This window comes from Oculina patagonica, chromosome 6 (assembly GCF_052425735.1).
Source record: "Oculina patagonica isolate OP01 chromosome 6, crgOcupat, whole genome shotgun sequence".
In the NCBI taxonomy this organism is placed as follows: Eukaryota; Metazoa; Cnidaria; class Anthozoa; order Scleractinia; family Oculinidae; genus Oculina; species Oculina patagonica.
The window spans coordinates 1,781,946-1,809,177 of NC_135763.1; the positions used below are offsets into that span (position 1 = coordinate 1,781,946).

The following is a 27,232-nucleotide window of genomic DNA, read 5'->3' on the forward strand; positions in this document are numbered from 1 at the left end:
TATGTTAGGTGATTTAACAGATGAATTAGAGGGTGAAGCTATAAATAATTCATTCGTTTCTGGAGGTCCAAAGAATTACAGTTTCACATATGGAAATAATAAACAGAAATGTGTTATTAAAGGTTTCAGGTTAAACCATGAAAATTCCCAGATACTGAATCACGCAAATATGATTAAAATTGTAAAGAACGAAATCAAAGAACTCACATTAGTAAATGAAAATAAAATAACCAGACAGAATAAACAAATTGTAAACAAATATGAGGAAAAAGTATACAGCTTTGGATATGACAAGCGCACAATAAAATACATATCGGATAGCTGTATAGAAACATATCCTTATGGATATTAAAGACAAACTCATCTGTTTATCTTAGGTTTTGATTTTCATTATGTCAACGAGGTTTGTTTTAAACGCACTATAAAAGAGATATAAAAAATAATGTATAATAAATATTATAATGACATCAAATTACATCAAAGAAAAATTCGTTGAGATGATGAATATCATAGAAAAACATTGCATTAAAGACAATACACTTTTCTTACAATTAAGTGAAAAGGAACAATCAAATAGATTAGTTAACATTTGTACTGATCTCGGTATTATATCAAATATGATCCTACATAAAAACATGTTCAAAAATCTGATAAAAATACAAAAATATTATATTGAAAATGTAATATAAGACGTTCATTTTAAACGCACTAGAATCCAACTTGATAAAAGGAATAATTAAACGCACTAAGATGCAAGATTTTTAAAAAAGAGTATAAGAAGTTTTTTTTAAATATTGTCAAAAATAATCAAAGATTATTTTTATCATTTAATCAAGGTTTAGTTTATAGATTTGGCTTCAAGGTTTGGTTTCCATTTTTTGACCTTGGGTTGACCTAGGGTTGATTCTGAGATTTGATTTCAGTTTAGGTTTTTCACTTTGGCTTCAGATTTAGTTTTTCAGATTTAGTTTTTCAGATTTGGCTTCAGTTTTGGTTTCAGATTTGGCTTCAGTTTTTGGAATCCAGTGCTGATAGTAGTTATGTACTAAATCTCTAAGGCAAAAAATTTTTTGCCTCAGAGTGTAGTACATTACTACTCCTGACGTTCGAATGAGCGGGTCTCGGAGAAAAAAATGCACCATTTTCTTGCTCACGTTTTGAGTATTGTCAAAAAAAAAACCTTGCTCAAAAGGTCTTCTCCAAGTTGAGAATGCACTCGTGTGTTTTCAGTCACTTGCCGACATAGCACAACAGTTTGTTTAGAGTTACCATTACGTCAAGACATTAACTGTAACATTGGTAGTAACTAGTGCCATACTAGTTGCAGTAAAACCCACCTGATTCCGGCGTCAGAGCTCCTTCTCCAATAAAATCTAATAAATTAATTGAGACATAACGAAAAATTATTTTGACAAGAGTATTTCAACATTCCCTAACTTTGGACGTTTAAAGTCGAACATAAAAGGAAAACTGTTGCTCGTATCACAGGACCATAAAACAAAGAGCAACCAGTTGGTAAGCCTGTGCTCGTATGAAAAGATTAGCAGTATGGTGCTGTTACGAAACGTCAGGTTGCTAAGAACGTCTCTGACGTAAATTGCGGCGCCATTAGCCTGTTCCAGACGTTCAATTAGTTGGAGAGCTACACGAAAAAACTGGATTAGCGAGTGGTAAGGGGGTTTGGGGCGAGACACACCCACACACCCGTCCCCTTAAGTTTCGCTTTCCGTTTTCCGCGCCGCTCCCCAACTAACCGAATGCCTGAAACAAGCTCCCGGGGGGGGGGGGGTACTCCATATAATGGCCTATACGGGGAGGCTCCGCCCCGAAAGGGGTACCTTTTTCAGGCTTGAGGTATATAAAAGGGTAGCGATTTCACAAGTTTAGGTATATGAAAGGGTATGAAAATCCGTCATTTAGGTTTTTTAAAAGGCCTGTAATTAAAATATTTCGAACAGACCCACTTTATGGCTGTATTATTTTAATTTATTAAGCGCTTCATAAAAATGACAAGAAAACGTCCTGTTCTAAGGCTATGTCACGTCTTTTAGGTATATGAAAGGGGTACCTTTTTTCAGTAAAAGGTATACGAAAGGGGTACAATTTCTGTCAAAATGGTATATAAAAGGGTAAGGGGTAAGAGCTTGGGGCGGAGCCTCCCCGTATAAAACTTTTTTGAGTGCCAACAAGCTACGGCGCCATTCATTCTTTGGAGACGGAATTCCCACTGAAGTTTGCTTCTTTACAAACATATATATTCTACCATTGCCCTGCATGATGAAACACATAGTTATTACATAAGTCAAAAGTGTGTCGTTAGCAAATTAACTCGACCAATACTTAGGGCACGTTCGATTGGGACATTCTGCAATAATATTGGGATATTCCGATATTGGGATATTTCGGCTATTCTGCTCCCAGGAGCAGAATAGCGAAATAAAAATCCAAGTATTCTGGAATGGGAAGAGCAGCCAAACGAATGCTAACTCGCATTATTTGCTGAAAACATGACTCTACCCAAAATTAAATACTTTACCTTTTTCGGTAGAAAGACTCTGATGATAATCAATCTGCTGTTGTTTGATGAGTTCAGTGAAATACTAAAAACAATAAAACAGGTGACACATTACAACAGAATTCAAATAATAAATTACAATAGCAGGAACAATTCTTAAATTACACATTTTGACCATCCCAAAGTTACTAATGATCACGTGTACAAAAACTGCCCTTTAGTTTACCTGAACAATTTTTGCATCAGAAAAGTGCACACCCAGTCTGCTTAAAATTTCAGAGCCATCCTACGGACAAAGAGGAACCGATTTTGCAATAAATATGGTTTAACAACAATCATAAGTTATTTGTTTGAAAATAAACAAGAAATCGAGAACACAAGAACGTTTTAAAAGTATTCAAAAATTCTACGCATTATGGACCAACTAACCTCTAAATGACTAACTAACTAAGTACACTTCTTCGTCTTACCCCGTGAACCTCTACAACAAGTCCCGGGTCTGATCGCTGGTTTCTGTAAAACAACGGAGTGATAACGATTCAGTTGATTAGATTCCAAAACTAAATAAGTTCTTTACTATAGGATACACTTATTTTCAAACAAATACCCGAAATTACCTCTTGCAACAGCTCCACTGAAGACCTCCCAGGCAATAACAGTAGTAATACACATACGACTTATTTGCCAGCTCCAAGAAAACGCTGAAAGAAAAACGTGAAAAAGAAAGCGAGTGAGTCGAGATTTGCCACTATACATAAGTGGCAGAAACCACACACGCGCTTTTTCTGTATCAAAACATTGTCATTCAAAACTACGAGATCGCTTCAATATTTACTCAACTTTGCGTTTATGTTAGACAACCTTAGAAGTTTTCAATGAGCATAAAATTCAGGGATTGTGTAGTGTACTGATCAATTGCCACCCTGAAAAATTTTGGAGAAAATTCATCGACGAGTTTTGAAATAATTGCTTTTTGCGAAAGTAGCCGTACAAATGGTAAATAGAGCTAAATATTGAGCTTCACTATGATTCATATATTTTCATATTTTTCGAAATCGCGCAAGTGTACCTCCTTCTAACGGTTTGGATATCAGATATGGGACATTTTTAAAAGGAACTAGGGTTAAAGACTTTCATTAAACATCAAAAAGAAGCAAATTTCTTTATATGAAGTCTTATCTTTATTTTACGCATAAATTAGACCATCTAAAAAGAAATTCCAAGATATTTCAAAATTCCTCTTGTAGATTTTGATGAAACTCCGCAGAGCTGAAGGCAAACACCCAAGGTATACGTAGCGTGGAGGATCTCGAGAGAAAATGCGGTTACGGGCTAAAATTCGATTCAGAGCAAACACCTGTGTGACGTCATTGTCACGTGATATTCATTCCGATCTCTAAAAAATTTATATCATACTACAGTTCAGTCTATGTGTAATCCATGTGATGCAGTGGATATGTCATTGACATTAATTCCTTCAAGTATGAGGGTTACAAAGTTGATTGGTATCGCTATGAAAAAACTGGGTCGAGCCACCTTAATAAGATATTAATGCGTCATCAGAAAAATGGTTAGTTCCACAGGGTTTATCCGTTATGTTTGGGTTCGTTATATTTCATGATAAAGTCCAGTCGATGTCTTAAGATATAGCCAGTTCCACAATGAACTGATTGAGGTACCTTGTAATGTGTAAACCGTGGTTTGTTGTAGAAAAGTTATATCCGTAGCTAAAGCAACTTCTGCAAACATAAAGCCCACTATATTTTAAATAAAGACGGTTACCTATGAACAAAAGCTACAAGTGCTGCATTTGTCTGAAAAAGAAGAGAAAATATCAATACATAGTACAAATGTGCTTTAAAAATAAGTATGTGACAACTGTCATATTTAGTTTAAGGAAGGAAGGAAGGACTCGAAACAGGTAAGAAGGCAGCAAGGTAGCCTGTTCCAGGCTCTCAGTAGTTGGGGGAGAGCGAAAACGTAGGCGGGCGAGAAAAACAGGCTAGCAGCAAGGCAGCAAGAAAAAACAGAAAGTAGTTACTGCAGACTATATATGAGTTGTTACTAACCGGCCACTGGTTGGCATAATTGCACAATGAACGGAGATAGTGACCCTGTTAATAAACAGTTTTTATTTTAGTAGTGATAGTGTCAATAAGACAATGTGCTATTTCGTCACGATTATTTACATTTTACTGGAAAATAGTCTGACTGAGAACCTAGATTTTTGTACTAAACGTTATCCCACTTTTAACGAAATGAATTTGACATTACATGCAGTCCTTTAGGAAAAATGAATGGAAAATCAAAATCATTACGTCGTTAAAGGGACAGTGTCACGGATTTTAGCCAAACTTAGGCATAGGAAATGAACATCAAATTCGTTTAAATACATAAAATAACCTCTTAAAATAGTGAAGGAATATTTAAATAATACACCAAATGCAAAAGAAGGTACGGATGGCCAAAAGTGTCGAAGATTGAAACGGATTGCGATGTGGGTTTTTGAAATATGGTCCGGCGGAACAGTTTTCAAAGATAATCTTGTCTGCTTTTAACTATAAATAATTATGCCCGGGAGACACATTTGGCTGCAATGAAGCTATGGTTTTGTTATTTAGAATCATAGAATTAAATTCTTTGCAAACATTTAGTTTGATAGCGAATATTTGACAAAAATTAATAACATAAAATTAACTTAGCCGTGACACAGTCCCTTTAACGTTGCCTTGTCTATCCAAGCGTTCTTAAAATCAACGGATGATTCATAATTAAAGCTGTTTTCATCGTGGAGGGAAAAGAGATAATATTGCAAGAAAAAGATTCCATGCAACTAAACCCTTACAGTAACTACAACTGACTTTTTACTGAAATTTCTCAGTGACAATAACCGTTGTTCCCTAAGTCATTCTATTGTGCGGCACGATTAGTCAGTCAGACACCTAAATTTGACCACATAACACCTACTTTATAACGTCTTCACTGGCTTCCGGTATGTTTTAGGATCGAGTACAAAATGTTGATCCTAACTTTTAAGGCAATTTATGGCGTTGCACCGTCTTATATCTGTAACTTGATCAAGATCAGAGACCAAACAAGATTCAACCTGCGCTCTTGCAAGGAACTATTGCTGCAGCCATCAAGGGCAAAGACCAAGAAAACCCTAGGAGACAAATCGTTTCAAGTAGCAGCCCCTGGACTGTGGAATAAATTACCATCGGACATAAGATCGATAAAAAGCTACGATCTTTTTAAACGAACAATTAAGACATACTTGTTCAAGAAGGCATTTGCGTGTTACAGCTAGAGCTTCTTTTTAGCATGAATTCCACGAATTTTAGTTTTAGTTTTAGATTTAGTTTTAATTTTAATCTTGAGTTTTCGATTTTTATACTAGGAAAGTTTTTAATTGTATTCTTATATATCTTCATATAATATTTGTAAATTTGTTTGTTTTTCTTCTTTTTAAGTTTTAAATTAACTTGATGTAGGCGCATTTGATCATATTCACATGCTAATTTGCGCCGAATAAGTATTAAATTATTATATTATTATTATTGTATTGAACAGGTATACAAACCTTGTACTGTGGCGTCACAATGAGATCTGTTTCAAAATCCAGCACAGAAACAAACCTCTGAAAGGTTGGATAAAGAAAATCAATATACGTTGCAATAAGGTGTAATTAAAGTTCTTATGCCGAAACGCATGCAACCGAAGTCTCTACGCGTTTTACCATTATTATAGTATACATGTAAAAAAAATCAAATAAAGAAAAGTGACTTATAAATGTACATGTAAAACCGTGTTAATGACATTTTGCATGTAACCAGAAGGGACGAATAAAGGAAGATAGTTCTCGGTACAGCGTGTAGAGGTTCATGCGCTAACACCGTGTAAACTGATTGTAAAGATAAAAAATAAAATCTTTAGAAACAAGACTGTCGTCAAATGGCCTACAACTTGGCAAGCAGCAGTGTTTTTCTTTACCTTAACAGATTTAGGGACCATGTTGAAGTGTTTGTTCTTTGCAAGCCCAGCAAGTTTCAACCTGTTTGTGAAAATATTGCAAAAATTAGCGTTGGAAGTAAAATACAACGAGAAAGATTAATCTACAGTACTAACTATTTTCAACGACTGACTCTAGAAAACTGGAGTACACAAACTTTTTTTTTTTTTTTATTGAATGAAAAAAAAAGCACACTGCTTACAATAACAAGTACACTACACTTACACTACTAATACACTAACGACAGTTACTTACTACATACTACTCAGTTACATGTGATGTTTGGCTTATTATATATACAATTTACACTTGTAATATGTCACTTATTACACTGTTTTCCTTAAATTACATAACACTTGTAAACAATAAAGCATTTAATTAGTTAAATATTTGAGCGACATGTAAAGCTTACATGCAAAAAACAAAACAAAAAAACAAAAAAACAAAAGGGGGGGGGGGAGAAATTGCAATGAAAAGATAAGATATGACCTAATCTACTCAACAGAGTATGAAGAACAGATAAAAGATCTCCGCTGAATCGTAGCTATGAAATTATGGATGAGTTGGAAATGCTCGTGATGGGAAGAGGGTAATAGGAGACAATGAAAAGAAAAAGAGACCACCTACATATATATAAGTATAGACATATATATAAGTACAGACCTGTATTAAAGCCCATATGAAACGTTACTGAGTAGAAAATCACTGTTATACTTATATATATATATATATATATATATATATATATATATATATATATATATATATATATATATATATTGAAAGAAAATCAGAAGAGAGCTAGCTTACATGGAAAGGTTCTAATTCTTTCTTATAGAATTTTAAGAAAGATATAAAACTTTCTACAACTGGGATTTTTTCCTTACTTCTGCAGAGCCAAATGAAAAATCTAGCAACAAGGAAAATTAAGTCAATTATATTGCCGTTCTTTGATGTTTCCGGCCTCAGTCCCAGCACTGTGCACAGATTCACTGGGAATGCAGTTTTGGGATAAAATATTACATTGTTGGAGAAAAGCGAAAACGTTTTTCCAAAAGAGTTGTATTTTGTTACAGCACCAGAAAAGATGAAGTACACAAACTTAGAAGATACGCCTACAACAGATGTCAACAACTAGTCTATCTGCACCTTACAAACGACTTATTCACGACGTAAACAAAACCGACAAACGGACCGCAAACAGAACGACTAAATTAATTTGACTAACAATAAACGGATCGAAACTGACCAATTATTTCTGTTGACAAACTTTACACGAGTCTTACAGCCAATAACATCACGGCTAAACTGACCAATCAACTTCAACGGACCAGACTTATAACATCAACTGACAACAACTTTTCACTTGACTCTGAAGATCACTTCCGCTCAGGTTGTCGAAACGCCAGTCACCAACAACAAAACTACTCTCACCCGGACGATCACACTATACGAACTACTGATACTATTCAAACCATTTACTATAAAGGATTTACAGCTGACACAATAGCAAAAAAGCTTATAATTATCATGTTTTAGAGCACCATTTCTATATAAAAACTAGCTAACTTGACTAAGATAGACCTGGTTCACACTAGCGACATAAGGGACGGTTCATTTTTTATGAGGTAGGGGGGGCTGATGGGATTTGAGGGGGGGCCATCCAAAAAAATTTGGCTTCAAAGGGGGGGCCAGCCAAAAAAATATGGTCTGTAAGGGGGGTCACTAAAAATAATTATACCTTGGAGTGTTGTAAAGAGGCTTCTGAAAGAGTAAAAAAAATCTTGCCAGAATGCCCAAAATGACATTCCTGAGGTTCTAAAAATTCAAATTTTCCCGGGGGAGCATTCCCCCGGACCCCCCTACTTTGTTATGTAACAAACGCCATTAACTCAACCCAACAGCTTATTGGTTACAGATGCAGAGAACTCATACTAACAGACGGCATCTACAACAAACAGTTGAGGCAATGCCAGCTATTTGGGGATGTGATTTTTGTACACTGATACATTCTTTAGTCACAAGGCTCGATATATTTTAATTTCACTTCATTATTTTTTTGTTGTTTTTTTTTGTGGGGGGGGGGGTCATCGAAAAAAAATTGGATTTCGAGGGGGGGGCCAGGTAAATATTTTCGATGAAGAAGGGGGGTCATTATATATAATAGTGACTATCTATCAAATCCTACCAGCCCCCCCCTACCCCCTAAAAAATGAACGGTCCCTAACGACATAACGGCAAGGTCACGCAGATGCAAAAAAAAAATAAAAAACACCTCACGTTGATGTTTTATGTCACCAGTGCGAACAACATAACAAGACGACATAGTTGGAACATAATGACATAAGCATAACGACATAAGGAAAGAACTCAAGAATGTCGTTATATCGCAAGTGTAAACCAGGCTATATATTACAACTATACGATAAACCAAAATACTCAATTCTTATTGGCTATATGATTGGCAGTTCTCTAAAACAACATTTCGCATTTCCAACTTGGTTTCTTCTGCTCTCCCTCAACGGGCAAAATTTGCTTACTACTGAGAGCGTTTCAAATGTCTTTACTTGCAAACGTAAAGCTCCCACAGAAAAGATCAAATTGTGTAAAGCTCCCACAAAAAAAAATCAAATAAACATGTTGTACTTGCCATGCAAGATCAGCAATCTGGAGTGGTTTGGTTCTCCACGGATCCACAGCTTTTCCATGACTGCACACAAGTAAGACATACCAGTTAAAGTTTTACGACAGCGTTCATAACGCAAAATCAATTTTATCAGTTAGATTAAGAAACAAACCTCATATTTTCAGGTACAAACATCCACAGAGAGGAAATAACAATTCGTACATCTCTGATAAAGAAAATAAAAGAGAAAAAAAATATACAATTTAATTTTAATGAACTTTAATCAAGATTTTCTCAAAATCTCTGTTAAATTTATATTATTTTATTTTTTTATTTCTCTTTGAAGAATACTAAACCACAAGTATACTTGGGCCTCTTTTATATGAACCCAGTAAACGGGCTTTCTCGGTTACCACGACGAATTTTGTCGTCTGTTCATATGTTTGAGCCAGGTTGACCGGGATGAAATTCAAGAAAAGAAACCAAAATGGCGACACATAAAGTTGCATCATTCGTAACTATTGTAGCTTTATCGACAGTTGTAACTTTACTAATAAAGCTCATTCGCGTACCTTATTACATGAAATTTTCGCGACACGTTAATTTCGCGATTTTGAGGTGCGCATATTTCGCGATTTTGCGAAAATTTTGTATTTTGAATCACTTTAATTTCGCGTTTTTTAGTAAGACACAGTTTACATTTCCTTGGCAATATTATTTTACATTCCATTGATTTAAATAAAACGGCTTCATCATTGAAAGGAAAAATAACGTCAAAATTAACAAAAACGAAAGGGCAGGACTAAAATCTTGGAAATAGCAACAACAGAGCAGTTCTCACAATGTCTACAAGTAGGTTATGCTTGTACGTGCATGAGTTATTGTTCTTGAGTCAATTGACGACAACATCCATTAAGATTGATAATTTCTTCCTTCAGTGGTACTAAACTTATTCTATCTTGATTATTGACATAATGTGAGTCACTTAATTTTCGCATCATGTTATGTTCGCGACACTTATTGTTCGCGTCACTTAAATTTCGCGATTTTTTTGGAATCGCGAAATTCGCGAAATTAAAATGTCGCGAAAATTTCATGTAATAAGGTACTTCTTAAGTAGAAATACCTACAAGGCAAAATTATGCCATTTTGACCGCCCAGTTGCGAAAGCAAAGCTATTTTCTCACAAAAAGGTTTCATCTCGGTCACCGGGCTGGAGTGTTCATATTGGAAAATTTTTATCCCGGTTGCCGAGATCTCGGTAACTGGGCTGTCCCGTCTTCTCATAGGAGTGAGCCGAGATCTGGGTTACCGGGCCAGCCCGGTCAACCGGGATCATAGAAGACGCCCTAAAACTATGGAAATTGCTAAGTTATATTCTGTATGTCATGAAAAAATCATCAAGTTCTCCAATCAACTGGAGTGTACAAAGTACAAACCTTTCATTTCGAGGTTCAGCAAGGACTACCACTGGTCTCCCACGAAGCAGAGCATACAGCAAATGGACACCACAGCTCAAGTTATTCCGCAACAATAACACATTAGAACCTGATATGAAGATAATTACAACTCTCAGATATGTACTGCAACAGTGAATACAGAGTACAAACATGGGTTCTTTCATTGCTTTGTGTAAAACAGTCTTTATATAATTGTTAAGTAAGTAAGTAAAGTCTGTGTCCGAGCCATGAGGCTCATACAGCCGGAGCTTATCCCGGTTTCCGTAGCATTAAGCGACTAGGAGTATTGCTACTCCCCCCCTGGATAGGATGCTAGCCCATCGTAGGGTTACCCCCCAGCAGTAAATTCGCCGGTACCCATTTATACACCTGGGTGGAGAGAGGCACTGTGAGAGTAAAGTGTCTTGCCCAAGAACACAACGCAGCGCCCCGGCCAGGCCTCGAACCCGGGCCGTTCGACTCGGAGTCGAGCACGCTAACCATTAGGCCACCGCGCCTCCCAAACATGGGTTCTTTCATTGCTTTGTGTAAAACAGTCTTTATATAATTGTTAGCGACTATTATTTCTACCGATAACATCAAAGATAATAACGATATCTATCAGAAGCATAACACTTAGAATCCGCGTTCCTGATTGGTCAGCTGGGAGCTCTAATAATCCCCAGCTTTGTCCCGAGGTCATAAAGGGAAGTTACACGCTTCTAGGTATGTGGTGATATGCTTCTGATCTATAAAACACAATAAATAAAATATCAGAACTAGAACTCTTTAATATTACCTGAGTATGTTTCCAATGGCTGAGAAACTTCCTCCGCAAAGCATCTAAGTCGAATTCTTTCTGGTCTGTGAGGGACAATAACTTTATGCAAACTTTGTACAGTGCTCTTACAAATATAAATTAAGCTAAACTTCAAAAAGTTCTTGAAAAGGTGAAGTTAACCTTGTTCAAGCAGGATTAACGTAGTTGGGTTGATTATAATTACATGTAATTTCTAAGTTTTGTCCTGAATAAAACATTTAATTTTACTATCTAAGTCCTAAACAGCATTTCATGTTTCAATTAACAACCTTCACGCAGGTTCGAACAGTTGTTTCCAAAGGAAAATTTAAAGGGGAAATGGTCAGCGTTCTTACCGCGCTGACCTGGACACTAGTTTTCACGTTTTGAAAATAGTCCATGATGGAATTTTTTTAAAACGAACCTTCAGAAATATGCTGCAATCTTCTCAGTGTTTCACTAAATAAGAAAATTTAGAGAAAAAATACACCGAGAAAGTTGAAGCAGATTTCTGAAGGTTCTCTACGCGTATTTTTGATTTCGGGTCGAGGTGGACTTTTTTCAAAACATGAACGCTGACCATGTCCCTTTAAACAGATAGACAGGCTTGTTCAAAGCACGATTAAGTTAAACAAAAGGCATGAATGTTTTATTATACTTTACAACTTTTCATTTTTCTTTTGCCCTTCAGTTTCGACTAATTTCAACTTATAACAATAAACGTTTAAAAAAAGTTAGAAAGTTATCAAGTCCTTTGTATTTCTAACCTTGGGCTGACGAGCAATCTTCTTTGAAGTAGTTTGTCTTCTCCACTTGCTGAGGAACTGTCCGAGCCCTCTACACTTCTACCTCTCTTAAATAAATGCTTCACAAAAAGGTTACTCCTATTGCTTGTGTTTCTAGAAGGAACATCCAGTGTATTGGTATTCGGAATCCTCTCTGGTTTTGACAAAGATAACGGGCTTGAATTTTTTATCTGCAAAATAGGATGGTCGTGTTTTCTTCTGTGGTGTTTGTGGTGGCCTCTTGGACTTGCATAACCAGACGAAGTTGCCAGACTTTCTAAACTTAAACTCTTCCCTTTGAATTGATTATAAAGCATGCTAACGTTTGTTTCATAGATTGCGCTCGTTTGTCTACTATAGCGTGGTCCGCTGTTGTCTGACAGGGAATCCTCGTCCATAAAGGCATAGTCGGCTAGTGATAACCTCTCCCTTGTAGCGGTGAGAGTAGTATCTGAATTAACAGACATGGCATCGTTGGGTGAATCCGAGCTGCCACAGCTCAGAGTTTCCATTCTTTCTCCTCTTTGCAGATCAGCGTGAAATAAAGAGCTAAAAGGAAGAAAAAACTTACTGTTTAAATTTTTAACCTTTAGACATACTGTTAGGTTTATGTTCTTTTTTTGTATACCTTATTACATAAAATTTTTGCGACACTTTCATTCTAAATAAATCGCGAAATTAAAGTGACGCGAACAATAAGTGTCGCGAACATAACATGACGTGAATATTAAGTGACCCGCATATGTCAGTAATTAATGTAAATGGATGTTGTCGTCAATTGACTCACTTGTAGACATTGTGAGAACTGCTCGGTTGTTGCTATTGCCGAGATTAAGTGCCCCCCCCCCCCCCTGCGTTTTTGTTAATTTTGACGTTATTGTTCCTTTGATGAAGTCGTTTTAAATAATTCAAAGGCATGTCAAAATATATTGCCAAGAGAATGTAAATTGTGTCTCACTCAAAAACGCGATATTAAATTGATCCAAAATACAAAGTTTTTGCAAAATCGCGAAATATAAGTGTCGCGACATATGTGCACCTAAAAATCGCGAAATTAACGTGTCGCGAAATTTCATGTAATAAGAAAGTTTTATCAGGGCCTCTGTTGATTCTAGAAAGCGTGCAGCCGTCTCCAATTCCCTCACGCGGAAAAGGGACCAGAAGTAGCCAAAAAAAGAGCGGTTTTCTTCACTGGATTGCTTGCGTCCTATGTCAATTGAATGTCGTAAAACCAATACCAAAGTAATCACTCTAGCCAATCACAAATGACGCAATCAATCAAGTAAACCAATCAAAACTCGAAGCAAATACATGTAACCGGCACGCTGCGCGGGAAAACGTGCACGAGGGGACACGATTGGTTTTGGTTTTACTTCTGATTGGCAGAGAAATTGACGCAAGAGTTTTAAACCAATCACTAAGCGTAGTAATGCAAACGCGAATTACTTTGGACACTCAAGCGAAAACCGCTCTATTACCTTGGTTTTGGTTTTGGTTTTACGACACTTAGCTGAAAACTGTTCTAATACGACATACCATCCGTATTAAGTCGGTTGATTCTACAAAAAACAAACATTCAAGCAAACAAACAAAAAACAACTCACGATGGTGCAAATGGTGATAGAACCCCATCACTCGACCTTGAAGATCCTACAATGTCATCCTCTACACAAGACTGAAATGATTCCAGGCTGTACAAACTACCTAAGCTACCACACTGAAATAAAACATAAACAATAATAGCAACTATTACTATTTTTACTGTTTTTATAACATACATGTATGTAAACAGGAAATTGCGTGCTTCTAGCTCCATTTTCTTTTGATTCTTTGTCCATGCTGTGTTTGAGTTAACTTAAAACACGTGCTAATAACTGTATTATTTTTGATGAGTAGAGTATTAGTAAAGCCTTTTAAGCCCAAGTGTAGCGTGAAGCGTTTAAGTGTATTGCTACTCCGCACAAGTTATTCCCCAGCAGTGTATTAGGTTGCCCCAATGTTCAGTTTGCCAGTACCCATTTACACTCCTAGGTGGAGAGAGCCACTTTGAGAGTTAAGAGTCTTGACCAAGAACACAACGCAGTGCCCAGGCCAGAGCTCAAACCCAGACTGTTCGATCTCGAGTCCAGCACACTAACCATTGGGCCACCATGCCCTTTACAATTATTGTTAGTTAAAAGAAAAAACTCATACAGATGACTTCCTTGTGAGGCATTCTTGACTCTGAGGGTTTGACGAGGCTTCATTAGTCCAGTGGTTGTTCTGAACACACTTCCTATAAAATATACACACAATGTTCAAGTGAAAGAATTAAGGCCTGTGGGGATCAGCAAGAAGACCCAAAAAGAGAAAATCAACTTGGAACTTACATGTCAACGCTGTGAAGAAAGTTGCAAACTACACTGCGACCAATTGTCAGAAGAGAAGGAAAACGCTCTGAAATAACGGAGACAAAAACTGAACTAAGTATCAAACTGATTTTGATACTTATCTTGTAAGATAACCTACATGTACATGTATACTGCAAATACGGTAAAAACCTGCATACATTAATGATAATAATAATGATAATCAATTTATATAGCGCATTTTTCATATGTAATGTTCAAATGCGCTGTACACATACTGTAATTTACTACACAAAGACCAGACCACAACACCGGGAACTTCGTGCCCTACTCTTTGCGAATAGTGTGTGGGTTTTTTAACGTCCCAACCATCAAACAAGTGACCATCAAACAAGTGACCGATGACTCATAATTCTTACCAAGATGGCTTTTCTCTGTCTGCTCTATCAACAGTGCTGCTGTTTCTCTGCTGTAATGCTACACATGAATGAACAAGAAAAATGAAAAACTGACAAGCAATTTTATACGATATTTCATGGTGTTCAAGTTGATAGTTTACGACATTCAAATCAAAATCAACATCAGTGAAGGGAAGTGTATAATGTACCATAGTTACACAGTACCTTCAATTAACTGATAATTATCTTAAATTTGCTCTCAGGGAGAAATGCTGTAGTGAGTGTCAAGGAAGGTGCATGGACAGCATTCAGTTAGAAGTGGGGGGGGGGGGGTGATCTAAACTCCCAGCTTCCCATACCACATACTTCCTGTTCCTGCCTGTTTCTAAGTGGTTCTCACCTATTTGTGTTATTTCTACTGCAAAAAATTACACAGTGTTTAAAAATTTTTCCCAGTTCTCGCAACCTTGGAAATCCCGCCTGCCACCCTCTCTTCTTCCACCTCCACCACCCGCCCAAACCCACGTTCCCCTCCACTCAGTAACTTTACACCCAACATAAGGACAGTGTAGTTGACCTACCTTCAAGATGTTTCGTAATCTGTTAAGTCCCTCCTTTGCTCCCCACTCACACAGGTCATGCAAATGTCTGAAAACCAGATGTACATAATTATACATAAACAACTCGGCATAGTATCAGATTGTACAGTGGGCATTGGTCAAATTCCAAGCGATTATGGAATTGTGCCTTGGGGGTCTGTCTGGGAATAGCGTCTGTTGGGGCTAAAAAAGTCAGATGCAGCAGTGGCAGTCCCTGTTGCAGTGGGCACAGGTGAAGGCTGAGGCAGGTCTCTTCACTGTATCAGATTGTACTTAACAGTATTCAGTACAATACAGTACCACTGTATTGTAAAGAGGTTCATTAAAACGTGAAGAGTACCTCCGTCTTTTTTGTCAGCTTTCCCCCTTTAAGTCTTAAAAGTTTGAGTTAACAAGGTGCAATTCAAGAGTACACATAATGATGTTGTTGTTGTTGTCTATCTCCTTCCAGTTTCCATTTATTAATTGAGTGTCCAACATGTTTCCCCAATGAACTCACGCTAAAATACAAACTTCTTGACAGTCTAAATGGTCACAACCCTTAGTTCAAGCGTAAACTACTCTGAGCAACAAAAGACAGAACACAACATTTGGTGGCATAAAGTGTATCTGTTAAAAGGGGCCAGTAAGGTCATTAATTAGTCACGCTTACTATAATCTCACCGTAAATGTTTAATGCTGTTAAGATAAGACGGTAAAAAAGACTTGGGCTTTACCTGAAATATCAAGTGTAAGATGTGATGTAAACAATGTACTACAATGTGCTGAACTTTGAACTTTATTAATTGGTTTCATGAATATGGTTACAAACTTGCTTGCCCCCCGCTACTAGCTAGAAAAGATGACTAATCAAGGTGGGGGAAAGGGTTTAAATATTGGAACTATAAGTACACGATACTGCATGCCAAACATAAAATGGCTTCCATGCAGCCTTCAAAGCAGCTGGATTCCTCAGGGCATGGGATAAAAAAATTCAAGAGCTCTGTACTTACATGCTCCTGATTATGTCCTTTTAGAAGATCTTTCATATCTGGGAGTGAAGCAGCTGCAAAACAAATTACCTACATTAAATTGTTCAAAATGCCTATTTTATAAAAAGAAATTTAAAAACATTCCAATATATTAAGTGAACCACTTGTACTTACTGAAAATACTGGAACCAGTATTTCGATCAGTAGAAGACGTTTTAAAACGTTTTTTTAAGCTGATCTGTTTTTTCTTGTCTAAATTTTGGTTGACATTTGTTCACCTTTATCAGAGCTTTCACTACCTCTGATGAAGGTGAACAGATGTCACCAAAAATGTACACAAGAAAACAACAGATTGGCTTAAAAAACCTTTTTTAAAACACTTGTATTTAGTCACTGATTAATATAAGAGTCACTTGATTGCATGCATGTATAGCCTAAAGCAAACATGCGAGTGGGAATATGGGTGTAATGGTTCAAGTACATGTGACATAATAACTTGTGTTCCCACAAAAATTCTTATAAGTTATCCCAAACTCGCTCAGACTGTTTTTCAGGCTTTAAGATGGACACCTGGTGTTGGTCCTGTCCCTGCCGTTTTTCATTCATTTCACAGTAATTAACTCCCTATAAGAAGAACACTTCTCTAAGACGGACAGTTAGAGCCGGTCCCAATTATTGCCATTTTAGAGAAAGTTGATTGTACACATACAGTCAACTCTCTCTAAAACGGACACTGTCGGGACTGGCTGCGACCGTCCGTCTTAGAGAGGTGTCCGTCTTATAGGAAGTTTAGTTACAGTAAAATGACTGAAAAACAGCAGGGATGGGACCAACACCAGGTGTCCATCTTATGGAGGTGTCCGTCTTATGGAGGTGTCCGTCTTATGGAGGTGTCCGTCTTAGAGAGGCTTCCGTTAAGAGAGAGTTGACTGTATATAAAAAGTCTGTACCTCTTCGCAATGAAGGTTGTTGTTTACCAAAGGTACATGGTAATTTAGGATCACTTGTTTCTTGTTTAATAAGAGGACAACCATCAGCGTCAGTGTAACTGCGAGGCCGCCCTTCTGTCATGTTTTCCAGTCTTCTAAATTGTTTCACAATTCTGGGGTCATTCTGTCAAATGTCAACAAAATACACAGTCTATGAGGTGTTTTTAGAAGACAACAAAGGGTCTGTCTTAAGTGTGAGAATTTATTAAGACATGCATGTTGAAATTGTGCAGCTCCAGAAAATATCCATACCCACCCCTCGGAAGGTCAAGCTAAAGATTCCAAGGGGGTGGGGGTGTCAAAAGCCAAATTTTTTAATAAAAGGAAAATGTGGGGCGTAACTGGAATTTCCAGTGGGGTAGGGGGATTCAAACCCAGATATTGCACCTGAGAGTCTAAGACTCATGCCATTAAACTTTCACCTAACATTTTATGTTTCACTTGGAAGCTGAAAATTAGTTTTACCTGCCATCAGTAAATTGTTTTGAGTATTTTGGCCATTAGCAGGCTGCTATTTTGAGCCCTGTAACTTAGCATGACTGGAACACGACTTGGATAACAATCAGCTTACCACCATGTGAGGTTTAAGAACTTCGATAAGCTTCTTTGTCTCGTTTATGATGAACTCATATTCCTCAGTTTTATTCCTCTTTGATTTTTCCACATCCTGGACCTGTGTGCCAATAGTAACCACAATAAATAAAAGTTGAATGTGTTATTGTTCAAAACAACTTGCAAGTCTGATAATTTTATCATATATATAGCGAGAATTTTAAGCAGTAAACCTGCAAATAGAATTCTATATTTCATTTCACATGAAAAAGCGATACGTCCAATCAGCTTCGCGACAGCCTCACATGTAAAAATATAACCAATCAACGTCAGAGTGGTACGACTAACCAATCACAGTGCGAGAATTCAATGGTTTCCAACACGGTTGAGAAAGCGAGCTGCAAGTTTGCTCCCACGGCAGTTTATTTACTTGCTACACGTTTTCTTCCTTTACAAAAGTTTGCCAGAAATGGCAAGCAAGCCAACAGAAACACGCTAAGCAAAACCTAAAGAAGAGATCATCCAGGCGAGAGGTTCGATAAGTGAAGCGGAAGACTTCACGAAACACATGCGGACTCTAAGATTTTGGATCGCTTTACTGCATTCTGAACGTTTTTTGACTCATTGTGTGCCCCCGCAGTTGATTCGCAAGTTCGTGGGGGTCTCGATGCGATACGAAGTTTTACGTAATGTACGTATGTGTTAAATAAAGTTTGTCTAGGAGAGTTTGTGCAGTATCAATGATAGAAGGGATCGCTGTGTAAAAGTATGTGAGCAGTTTGTTTTCTCGCGATAGATGTTGTATGTAAAGGAAACTGGAAAAATGGGTGCATGTCCGTAAAACAAAAAGGTGGCGGTCACGGCAATGAACGCTACGCTCACTCGTTCGTTTTCCCAAAGTTTTGCACCGTGAAAAATCCGACGCACTTTCTTGAAGTAATCTATATATATGCATTGCTTTACAAGTGAAACAGCCTAGAGAGCCAATACTTTAAATCAGCCAATCAGAATGCTTTTATTTATTGCTGGTCCATTATTACTATTATATAGACTAGATGAATTTTTTTTATCTCTCTTTCTATTCTCCTTTTTCACGATCCCATGATACACCTTGTTTGCCCCCAAAAAATTTTGCATACCGTTAATGATCTAATAAACGCTCGGGGTGTCCATTTAATTTTAGGGGTCCTAGGGGAGTCGTTAAATAGATATGAGGCATTTAAATATTAGAGAGGGGCGTTTATCTCACTTAAACTAAAACAACGTCAACAAAACAAATAGGATGCGTAGTTTGCTAGCGGTGTAAGATACAAGACACAGTAGGACACAGGGCGTTTATTAGAGGGGGGCATCTAATTCAAAGTTTACACTTCAGGGGAGGTGTTTATTAGATACAAGGCGTTTATTTAGTAGGCATTTATTAGACCATTTACAATAAGCATTGCTTTCAATTTCTCTGAGGACAATTGTACCCCATTGCAAATGCCAAGAGAAATTAAAAACAATGCTTATGCAAAAATTTTTGGGGGTAATATGGGAACGGTGAAAACAGCGAATTAATTAAGAGTCATGAATGCAATTAAATCAGTTATTGACCACACTTGCTCAAGACCATGCTGGGAGAATATCAGCTCTTGGTATGTTTTTTTGTAAGGACATCACTGCCAGCCTTGATCCATAACTTCAAGACCTACAATGTAGCCAGGGCCAATATTCTCCAAATGCGCTCCACACACTTGGTTAATAACTTATAAAAGATAAATGACCGTACATAAGATATTAAAAAAACAAATCTTTACCAAATGAATAAATATTTAGTACTCATGCACTATACTGTACCTTGCATTTCTGACCAACAAGACCACCTAAAAGACAATTTTCTACTAAAAATTAAATAAAAAAGTTTGAGTTAGTATAGACATTTTTTTTTTATAATTTTTTAAATTAATTTTAACAAATTATAAAATAATATTGTCTGCAAAAACATACATGTGCTGACACGGTTTTGATAGCTGTCCATTTGACATATATGACCAGTTATTGTAGGGATAGTGTATGAGAAATTCTCACAAATTTATACATGTAACGCAGTTGCAGTGTATAGTACAAACCTGGATGTGAACCTTTCATGGCAATGACATCAAGCAAACGCTGCTCAAGGTCTCTTAAGAATGTTATTCTGTTTCCATGCCTGAATAGCCTGGAGACCTGAAATTTAAGCACTTGATAACTTTAGTCACTTGTACAGCCATGAAATACCTTATTTAGGGTTGTGGTGCTCTTATACACTGTTAGAGCCCATGGACCTCAAGTTGTAGTTGTACTTGTTTACTTTCTCATGTTTTCCTTGATTTTAAAACAGGTTTCTCTGGGAGAACCCAATAAAACAAATGCCTTAAGGAAGGCCAGCCCTCAGAGGCTAGAGGGAACTGAACATACCATATTGGGCTTGCATCCATGGTACAAGATCTTTTTACGGAATGTGTAACAGAAACTAAACTATAAAAAACTAAATAATAAACTGCACCTTAGTAAACTCATCCATAAGGTTGTCAAGGAAAGAAAACATTTTCCTGCAATAAACAAAAGTAGAATGGTATCAAGTGAATGTCAGAGCACAAAAAAAAATCTCACTTTGAAAAAGAGTCATGGTGATAGCAGGTTTAAAGATGATTTCCAGTCCGTACTGCACAGACTCAGGGTTTGTTTTCATTTTTGTTTTGAATTCGTTGAAATGTTACACTTCGGTGATAGTGTACGTGAAGTTTTTTAGTTCGCCATTACGGATCGTTTCGTTCAAGAATTCATGATGAGCTAAAACGTCTGTTTGAAATACCGTTGAGCTTCTTTTACTCGTTATTATTGTTTTGCAAGGATATCTGGCGTTAATAATGAAGGAAAAGGTAAGTTTTGTTCCGGAATTTTTATTTTTGCTAGTAAAAAAAACATTGGAGGCAGAGATTGCGCAGTACGGACTGGAAATCATTTTAAATACCAAGATGGTTGTTCTTTTCCTTGCAGGCAGCTTTGTTGTTGTGGTGCAATGTTATGTACAATATTGATTAGGAATTTCCTCCAGCTTCTTGCAAATTCAATTGAAATTCAAGTTGCCAAGTTACATTGACTACCAATTCAAGATTTGACAACTTACGGCTATTATTTTTTGTGTATAAATTGTACCACAGGTTAAGCCCAAATCTTGGTTTCAGTCAAAACTAAGTATCTCCTTGTAAAACAGAAACATGAGCCAGGGCTCGAGACTAACGGTAGCCAGCCAACTAGCCAAAGGCTACTGAAATTTAGGTTTTGGCTACCAGGTTTAGCATTCCCACTAGCTATTTGGCTAGAAATACTCGGAAAAGTCAACTGTTCTAGATAGAAATCAATATACCTGACTAGTGAAAGATTACTTTTGGATAGTAAGATCTGACATGTCACTGGCCAGTAAACCAGTGAGTTAAAAAGTTAGTCTTGAGCCCTGATGAGCTGATTTCTATTACCGGGCACCCCTTCTTATTATGGTAAAAGCAAATCAAATGACAAATTTCATGCTTTAATCACGCTTATCGTAATCGGATCGTTGCCACCTGACTCAATGTGCAGAGAAGGCAATGTAGCTGTGGCCCTAATCCTGCATAGCCGACATGTCTACCACAATCAAGAATGAATGCTTCGTTATTGTTACTTATTTTCGCGGGAAATTAATTTCGCGGGACTTAAATTTTGCAATTTGGCCAAAAAAATATGTTTAAAGGAACTAAATTTCGTGAAAAATTTAAAATACTGGTTGTATTAACAATAAGTCTTTAAATTGGCACAACTGTTTTTATTTGGCAAAAGCATTATTTTTCAATGATACTGAACAAAATCATATAACAAAACTTAATTAAAATTTTTTTTTTGTAAAAAAGAAGAGGAAGTTGATGACGTACCAAGATAATTTTAGTAAATGACGTAAGTTGATTAATTATAAAAAAAATATAGACGGGTATTAAGTTTTTTTTTTTGAGTTTTTTGCTTTTTCGATTTTTTAAAAAACAAAAAAAAAAAGAAAAAAAAAGCCCCCAAAAATAATTAACAAAAAGGTAGCTAATTATTATTACAAATTATTAAAATGTTAATTAAAATTAATAATCCTATTACCTTTTGCAGTGAGAAATATAGCACATGCAGTAAGGTCTCACAAAACCACGAGCATGAATATCGTATAGTGTGAAGTGGTGAACCTTCAAAATAATGTTAACACTGATTGTAAATTAAGTCAAGTATGTTATATTTTATTACATACTAAATAAATCAAATTTAGAATTACAAGCAGAATTATAATATTAATAAAACATTGTACAAATAACTCACATAAGCATAAATTCCATCTTTTCTCTCTGTTAAAAACAGCTGGGTATCTTCAACAATGGAAAAATTAGTGCCTCTGAAATTAAGATTGAAATGCAGGTTTTAAACTCCTGCATGTGACAACAAAGACGACAACTAAGACTGTTAAACGCTCAACCGAAATCTGCTGTACATGTACATCTATTTTGAAACCCTGTTGTACTGATCCTCCCCTCCCCTTCTAAAACTTGACAGTTTTAGAAGGTGTCTACTTTAGGGTAGTAGTAAGTGGTCTTGGGTGGGAGAAACCAGGCACTGCATGCTGAATCCATCATAAGTAAATTATTCAACACTGGTTCCAGGGTTTGTGTCAATTGAAGATTTAGGATAGTGTAGTCTAAATTTTCCTAATGCAAATAATGTGTAACTTACATGTAGTAATACAGTAAACTCTCTCCAAGACGGACACTTAAAGGACCGGCCCCAACTGTCCAACTTAGAGAGGTGTCCATCTTATAGGGAGTTCAGTTACAGTAAAATGACTAAGAGACAACAGGGACGGGACCTACATTGTACACCAGGTGTCAGTCTTATGGAGGTGTCTGTTTTATAGAGGTGTCTGAGAGAGTTGACTGTACTCGCAAGCCATAAAGTCATTGAGGTACATGTAACTGTCCATTATACGTGATAACTGTCAGTACCTTGCTTGATTATAATCCACTGACATTACATGAACAGCAAATGCGTTGATATCAAAATTTCCTCCACCATTCTTAGGGATTGTCATCTAGTTGGGTAATGAGATCAGACAAAACAATATCAGGCTCATTTTGTTAGTTTGCAAAAATTCATTTAAATTTAGCAACAACCAATAAGAGACAGGACACTACACACTGAGATCTCTACATACACTGTAGTGCCATCTTATCAGCAGTAGCAGATCTACGAGAGAGGCCCTTATTCCCCAGGGGGGCACCCTGTATATTTTTGGGTGGGAGTGTGCCACTGGGAAGTTAAAGCCCTTACCCTACAGTACCGCTCAAAAGCAAGTTACCACATCTCGTCCCGTTTCTCGCAAGATGAGACGAGACGAGATTCTCGTCTCACAAGAATCCACGAAGCGGAAATGTCTGGAATAAATTACGGCAATTATCTTAACGCCAACCGGCGACGCATGCGACATGCACGACAGGCCCGACACGACAGGAGGAGGGATACACGAAAAATTGTGTCGAACGGAGCAGCGAGGGGGCGACGACCGTGAAATCGGCTTACGAGAAAATGATTACCGGTAATCTCTTGCGAGAGTTTTCACCGTTTAGTCAACTGAAGTTCGAAGTTTTTGCCTGATTGGAAAGATTGCTGATTTGTTGGCAACAATCGGTTTGTCTTTTTTCACTCGTAAGAAAAGTTCCATTTGAGATGAATGTGTGTGCTAGCGAACTCGAGAGAGCTTTTCAATCCAAAGTCGTCGCTTTGCTAGTCTTTATTCTTTCTATCACAAATGCAAAAGGTGAATTAAAGCAACTCAAAAATCAAAAGCAAAGCACTTGCATTACACTGCAAGATCTTCACGGGTTTGCATTAAATGTGCGTGCATGCTAGCATGAAAAGCTGTTGAATCGAAACTCATCGCCTCGTGAAAGAATTTATTTAATCAAAAATACAAAACGTGAATGAAAGCACCATCAAAAATCAGAAGTAAAGACACCTGTAAAAGCACTACTCTCGCTTCAAACATAAGCCGAAAATGAAGAAAGCGAAATTTTTCTGCCGTCAAGATTTTCTTGTATATCAGACCATGTTCAGCTGATTTTTGCAACCCTATACTAGACTAGACACCAAAAATTACTACCCTATCCCAGACTTGTATTTATTTAGAACTGTATTTCTATCAGTGTTTTAATGGAATACCATCTGTCAACAACGATGCTGCGATAAGTTATTTATGTGTAGGAAAACCTCTTTCTCTTCTGAGTTTCTGGACTTAATTCGTCATATCAGTCCGATCAGTTTCCCAGCAAATGCTACCCTTTTCTAGTCCAAAACTCTCTGATTTCTATACCCTATACCCAGACTAAACTGCTTGAAAACCATACCCTTCACGGCGGCACATACCTATATAGCCCATATATGGGAGTGCCCCCCACCCTGGGCCCTTATTAGAGACCTTAGAGTCCAACCTTTTTCGATGTACAGGTACAGATATAAATTAACAGAAGTCATTCTTGTACCTCACGCAGATTTAGGTATAAAGCCACTGTTTACGGTAATAAATACCCTGAAACAAAAGCCACCTACTGGCACAAAAACAAATTGTATACCACAAGGAAGACAAGGAAGAGCAAGAGACACACAAGAAGATAAAAATTTTGTATTTCATGTCCAGTTTACGTTTTGGTGGGTGATATGAATCACTGTGATCATATGCTCCCTTATCTACCTGTTTGCTTGTTTGTTTATAGTAAAAACTAGTAAGTGCTGTGTAAGAATATCACTTTGTTGATGATCAGCAAACAATCAATGCATTAACCACTCAATAATTCATGCGTAGCCGCGTGAGTCACGCGACACAACAAGCATGAAATTTACTTAATAACATTTTACACATCCATGTTTCTCTTTGGAAACTTTTGTGAATCACTTCACATTTAAGCTTATTCAGATCTGACTTACCACAGGCTTGGGTCCCTCATTTTCGGCAAATTCAGCAATCAAAATAAAATCTCCATTGAGAATCGATCGCGCCCAGGGATTTGATCGTGGAACCTTATCGCTCGAGAAACGAAAGTTAAAGGAGAGCTTATCCAAATTTATCTCTCCTGCCTTGATGTCTTGGCCCTCGCTTGTCCTTGTCAGCGATAGATCATACGCTCCGTGCATCGTATAACTTATTTACCAGCGCTAGCCCATGGAGTGTAATGTTGTTTTGCGTTTTGCGGCCGGAAAGGAAGTGAGAATGTCATTTGAAACGCCGCGAAATCGAGCTCGCGCGGTCTTCCCAGAGTAGACAACTCGTGGAGTTTCCTCTCGGTGGCATCTCTACTAAAGCTGCTGCTCTCATCTACAGGTTTGAAATGCAAATGTTGAAAGAATACAGCTCTCTAACTGCACTCTACTACGGAGAGCTTCATAACCAGGTACCGTTCTTCGGGCTTTTGGCCTTTGTCCCGCGCAAGTACACTCAATCCCAGTGCTACTCGGTTTACTCTGGTTTGTGCGCGGAACGCCTGGCTTTTTCTGCCATGTGTTAGAGTGATCTCTCGCCATCGTGAGAGAAAATGGAAAGTAACGAGGAATGTGTGGATGAAACAGAGGCGGCCAGTGCAAGCAGAAATTCTTCTTTCCTTGTCAAGGATGAAGGTAGGGTTATTTTTGTTAAAAATTACACAAACTGATTATTTTACATCCTAAAAACCCCAAAAAGAGCTCAATTTGAGGTCACTTGTCGAGACCGTAGAGGACGGTCCGTTCAATATTTATCAGTTTGTTGCAGTTTGTCTCGGGATAGATCTCGTAGCAGATTCTTTATTCTTCAACTGTTAGTTTGCCATAAAATTAATTCCTGATCTTCTTTAGATTCTTTGGATTTTGATTTATATGGGGACCTATCAGTCGACCTCAATCAAGAAATGACTTATCCCGAGGTACATGTAGAACTTATTTATAACCTATTTGTTTTCAGTTGAGTGTCGTTGCTTTTGGTTGTTACAAATTTTTTGTCTCACTTAATAGTTTATTATCCTTTAAGTGATGCAAAGTACTTTTTGGATTTGTTTTATCTTCAGTTGAAAAAACTCTATGAAGAAAGCCAGCAAAAAATTAAAAAGCTTGAATCTGAGGTGAGTGTAAACTAAACATCAATCAGTAGAATTATGACAACAAAACCACCAACCACCAGTTGCATGACAAGCCCAGACAACAGCTGCATAGGAGACTTAAGCTCCAATAACAGACAATTTAGAAAGGATAAGGGTCATCATGTTTTCAGAGCTGCACGCAGCTTGAGTCTTAGCCCTGGGAGTAAATACTTTACCACTGGATGGCACTAAAAAACTATTGATTTAGCAATTATGGTTTTTCTGGATTGGAAGGCTAAATTAGAATCAAATTCTACTTTTTATTATTATTATTATTATTCCAGAAACAAAAACTGAAGGATGAAAACTTTGTGCTTAAGAAGAACATCTCAAGCTTATATCTCACTGCACGGGAGGAGATAACACGGAAAGATGCACAGATTAGAACTCTTCAGGACAAGGAAGTCAGAAGCAGAAGATTTATGGCAAAAGCACAGCAAAAAAATGATCAACAGCAATAATAATCACAAATAGCATTGTCAATAAACTCTGTGTTGCAGGTTATATTAACAATAAGGGCTCAGGTTCTATTGGCAAGACTTGGTGGATGCAGAGGTTGTCAATCAACAAAATGACTGCCTCGTCCCCAGGCGCCGATTGGCCGGACGTTGGGGTGCCCGTTGGGGCGGTAAGGCGGGAAAACAGGGAGCGCGGGGATTGATGGTTAGGGAGCGAGCCGCGGGCGCCTGGCAGATCTTGCATTCAATATGGCGGACCAAAATGTCATCAACCCTGAAATGTGTATTAAAAACAGCAAAGAGCCGTCTATTTAGCATTTTTACAGCACAGAGCGCCTTGGACACATTTTATGAAAAAAATCTTATTAAGACGACGGACTTCACCACCATCGCACGCTCATTCCCAGCTCAGAGAAGAGCCAGGAGGAGAACGAGGCACCTAAGTTAAAAAGCTTAATCCTTTACGCAGAGACGGATTCTAATGATTTCGAACCCAAGAGAGAAGACCATCCCAGTTTTGTATCCGAGTGTAAATGAAAGGAAATATCCTTT

General features: G+C 37.4%; 2 protein-coding genes across 2 annotated transcripts in view; one reads left to right on the forward strand and one right to left on the reverse strand.

The window, feature by feature from the left end:
* Positions 1–25,547, reverse strand: part of LOC144656077 (guanine nucleotide exchange protein smcr8a-like) — a 43,675-nt gene extending 18,128 nt beyond the window's left edge. Inside the window, exons 1-30 of the mRNA XM_078516299.1 lie at positions 25,039–25,547; positions 23,064–23,149; positions 22,387–22,459; positions 22,174–22,256; positions 20,558–20,603; positions 20,142–20,238; positions 19,870–19,913; positions 18,050–18,151; positions 17,440–17,602; positions 16,511–16,563; positions 16,182–16,234; positions 15,501–15,567; positions 14,941–14,998; positions 14,543–14,609; positions 14,367–14,448; positions 13,778–13,890; positions 12,156–12,722; positions 11,389–11,453; positions 10,590–10,698; positions 9,323–9,376; positions 9,175–9,234; positions 6,506–6,566; positions 6,096–6,152; positions 4,585–4,629; positions 4,298–4,329; positions 3,133–3,216; positions 2,986–3,028; positions 2,742–2,801; positions 2,537–2,600; positions 1,338–1,373 (exon numbers count right to left, since the gene is read on the reverse strand). Coding sequence (XP_078372425.1) covers positions 1,338–1,373; positions 2,537–2,600; positions 2,742–2,801; positions 2,986–3,028; positions 3,133–3,216; positions 4,298–4,329; positions 4,585–4,629; positions 6,096–6,152; positions 6,506–6,566; positions 9,175–9,234; positions 9,323–9,376; positions 10,590–10,698; positions 11,389–11,453; positions 12,156–12,722; positions 13,778–13,890; positions 14,367–14,448; positions 14,543–14,609; positions 14,941–14,998; positions 15,501–15,567; positions 16,182–16,234; positions 16,511–16,563; positions 17,440–17,602; positions 18,050–18,151; positions 19,870–19,913; positions 20,142–20,238; positions 20,558–20,603; positions 22,174–22,256; positions 22,387–22,459; positions 23,064–23,149; positions 25,039–25,245 — 2,731 coding nt within the window. The 5' untranslated portion in view covers positions 25,246–25,547. The remainder of the gene's footprint in view (positions 1–1,337; positions 1,374–2,536; positions 2,601–2,741; positions 2,802–2,985; positions 3,029–3,132; positions 3,217–4,297; positions 4,330–4,584; positions 4,630–6,095; positions 6,153–6,505; positions 6,567–9,174; positions 9,235–9,322; positions 9,377–10,589; positions 10,699–11,388; positions 11,454–12,155; positions 12,723–13,777; positions 13,891–14,366; positions 14,449–14,542; positions 14,610–14,940; positions 14,999–15,500; positions 15,568–16,181; positions 16,235–16,510; positions 16,564–17,439; positions 17,603–18,049; positions 18,152–19,869; positions 19,914–20,141; positions 20,239–20,557; positions 20,604–22,173; positions 22,257–22,386; positions 22,460–23,063; positions 23,150–25,038) is intronic.
* Positions 25,548–25,585: 38 nt separating this feature from the next.
* Positions 25,586–26,791, forward strand: LOC144656091 (uncharacterized). Its single transcript, XM_078516318.1, has 4 exons — positions 25,586–25,725; positions 25,942–26,009; positions 26,151–26,204; positions 26,507–26,791. Exons 1-4 carry the CDS (start codon positions 25,644–25,646, stop codon positions 26,681–26,683), a joined length of 381 nt encoding a protein of 126 aa, XP_078372444.1. The 5' UTR covers positions 25,586–25,643; the 3' UTR covers positions 26,684–26,791.
* Positions 26,792–27,232: the final 441 nt, after the last annotated feature.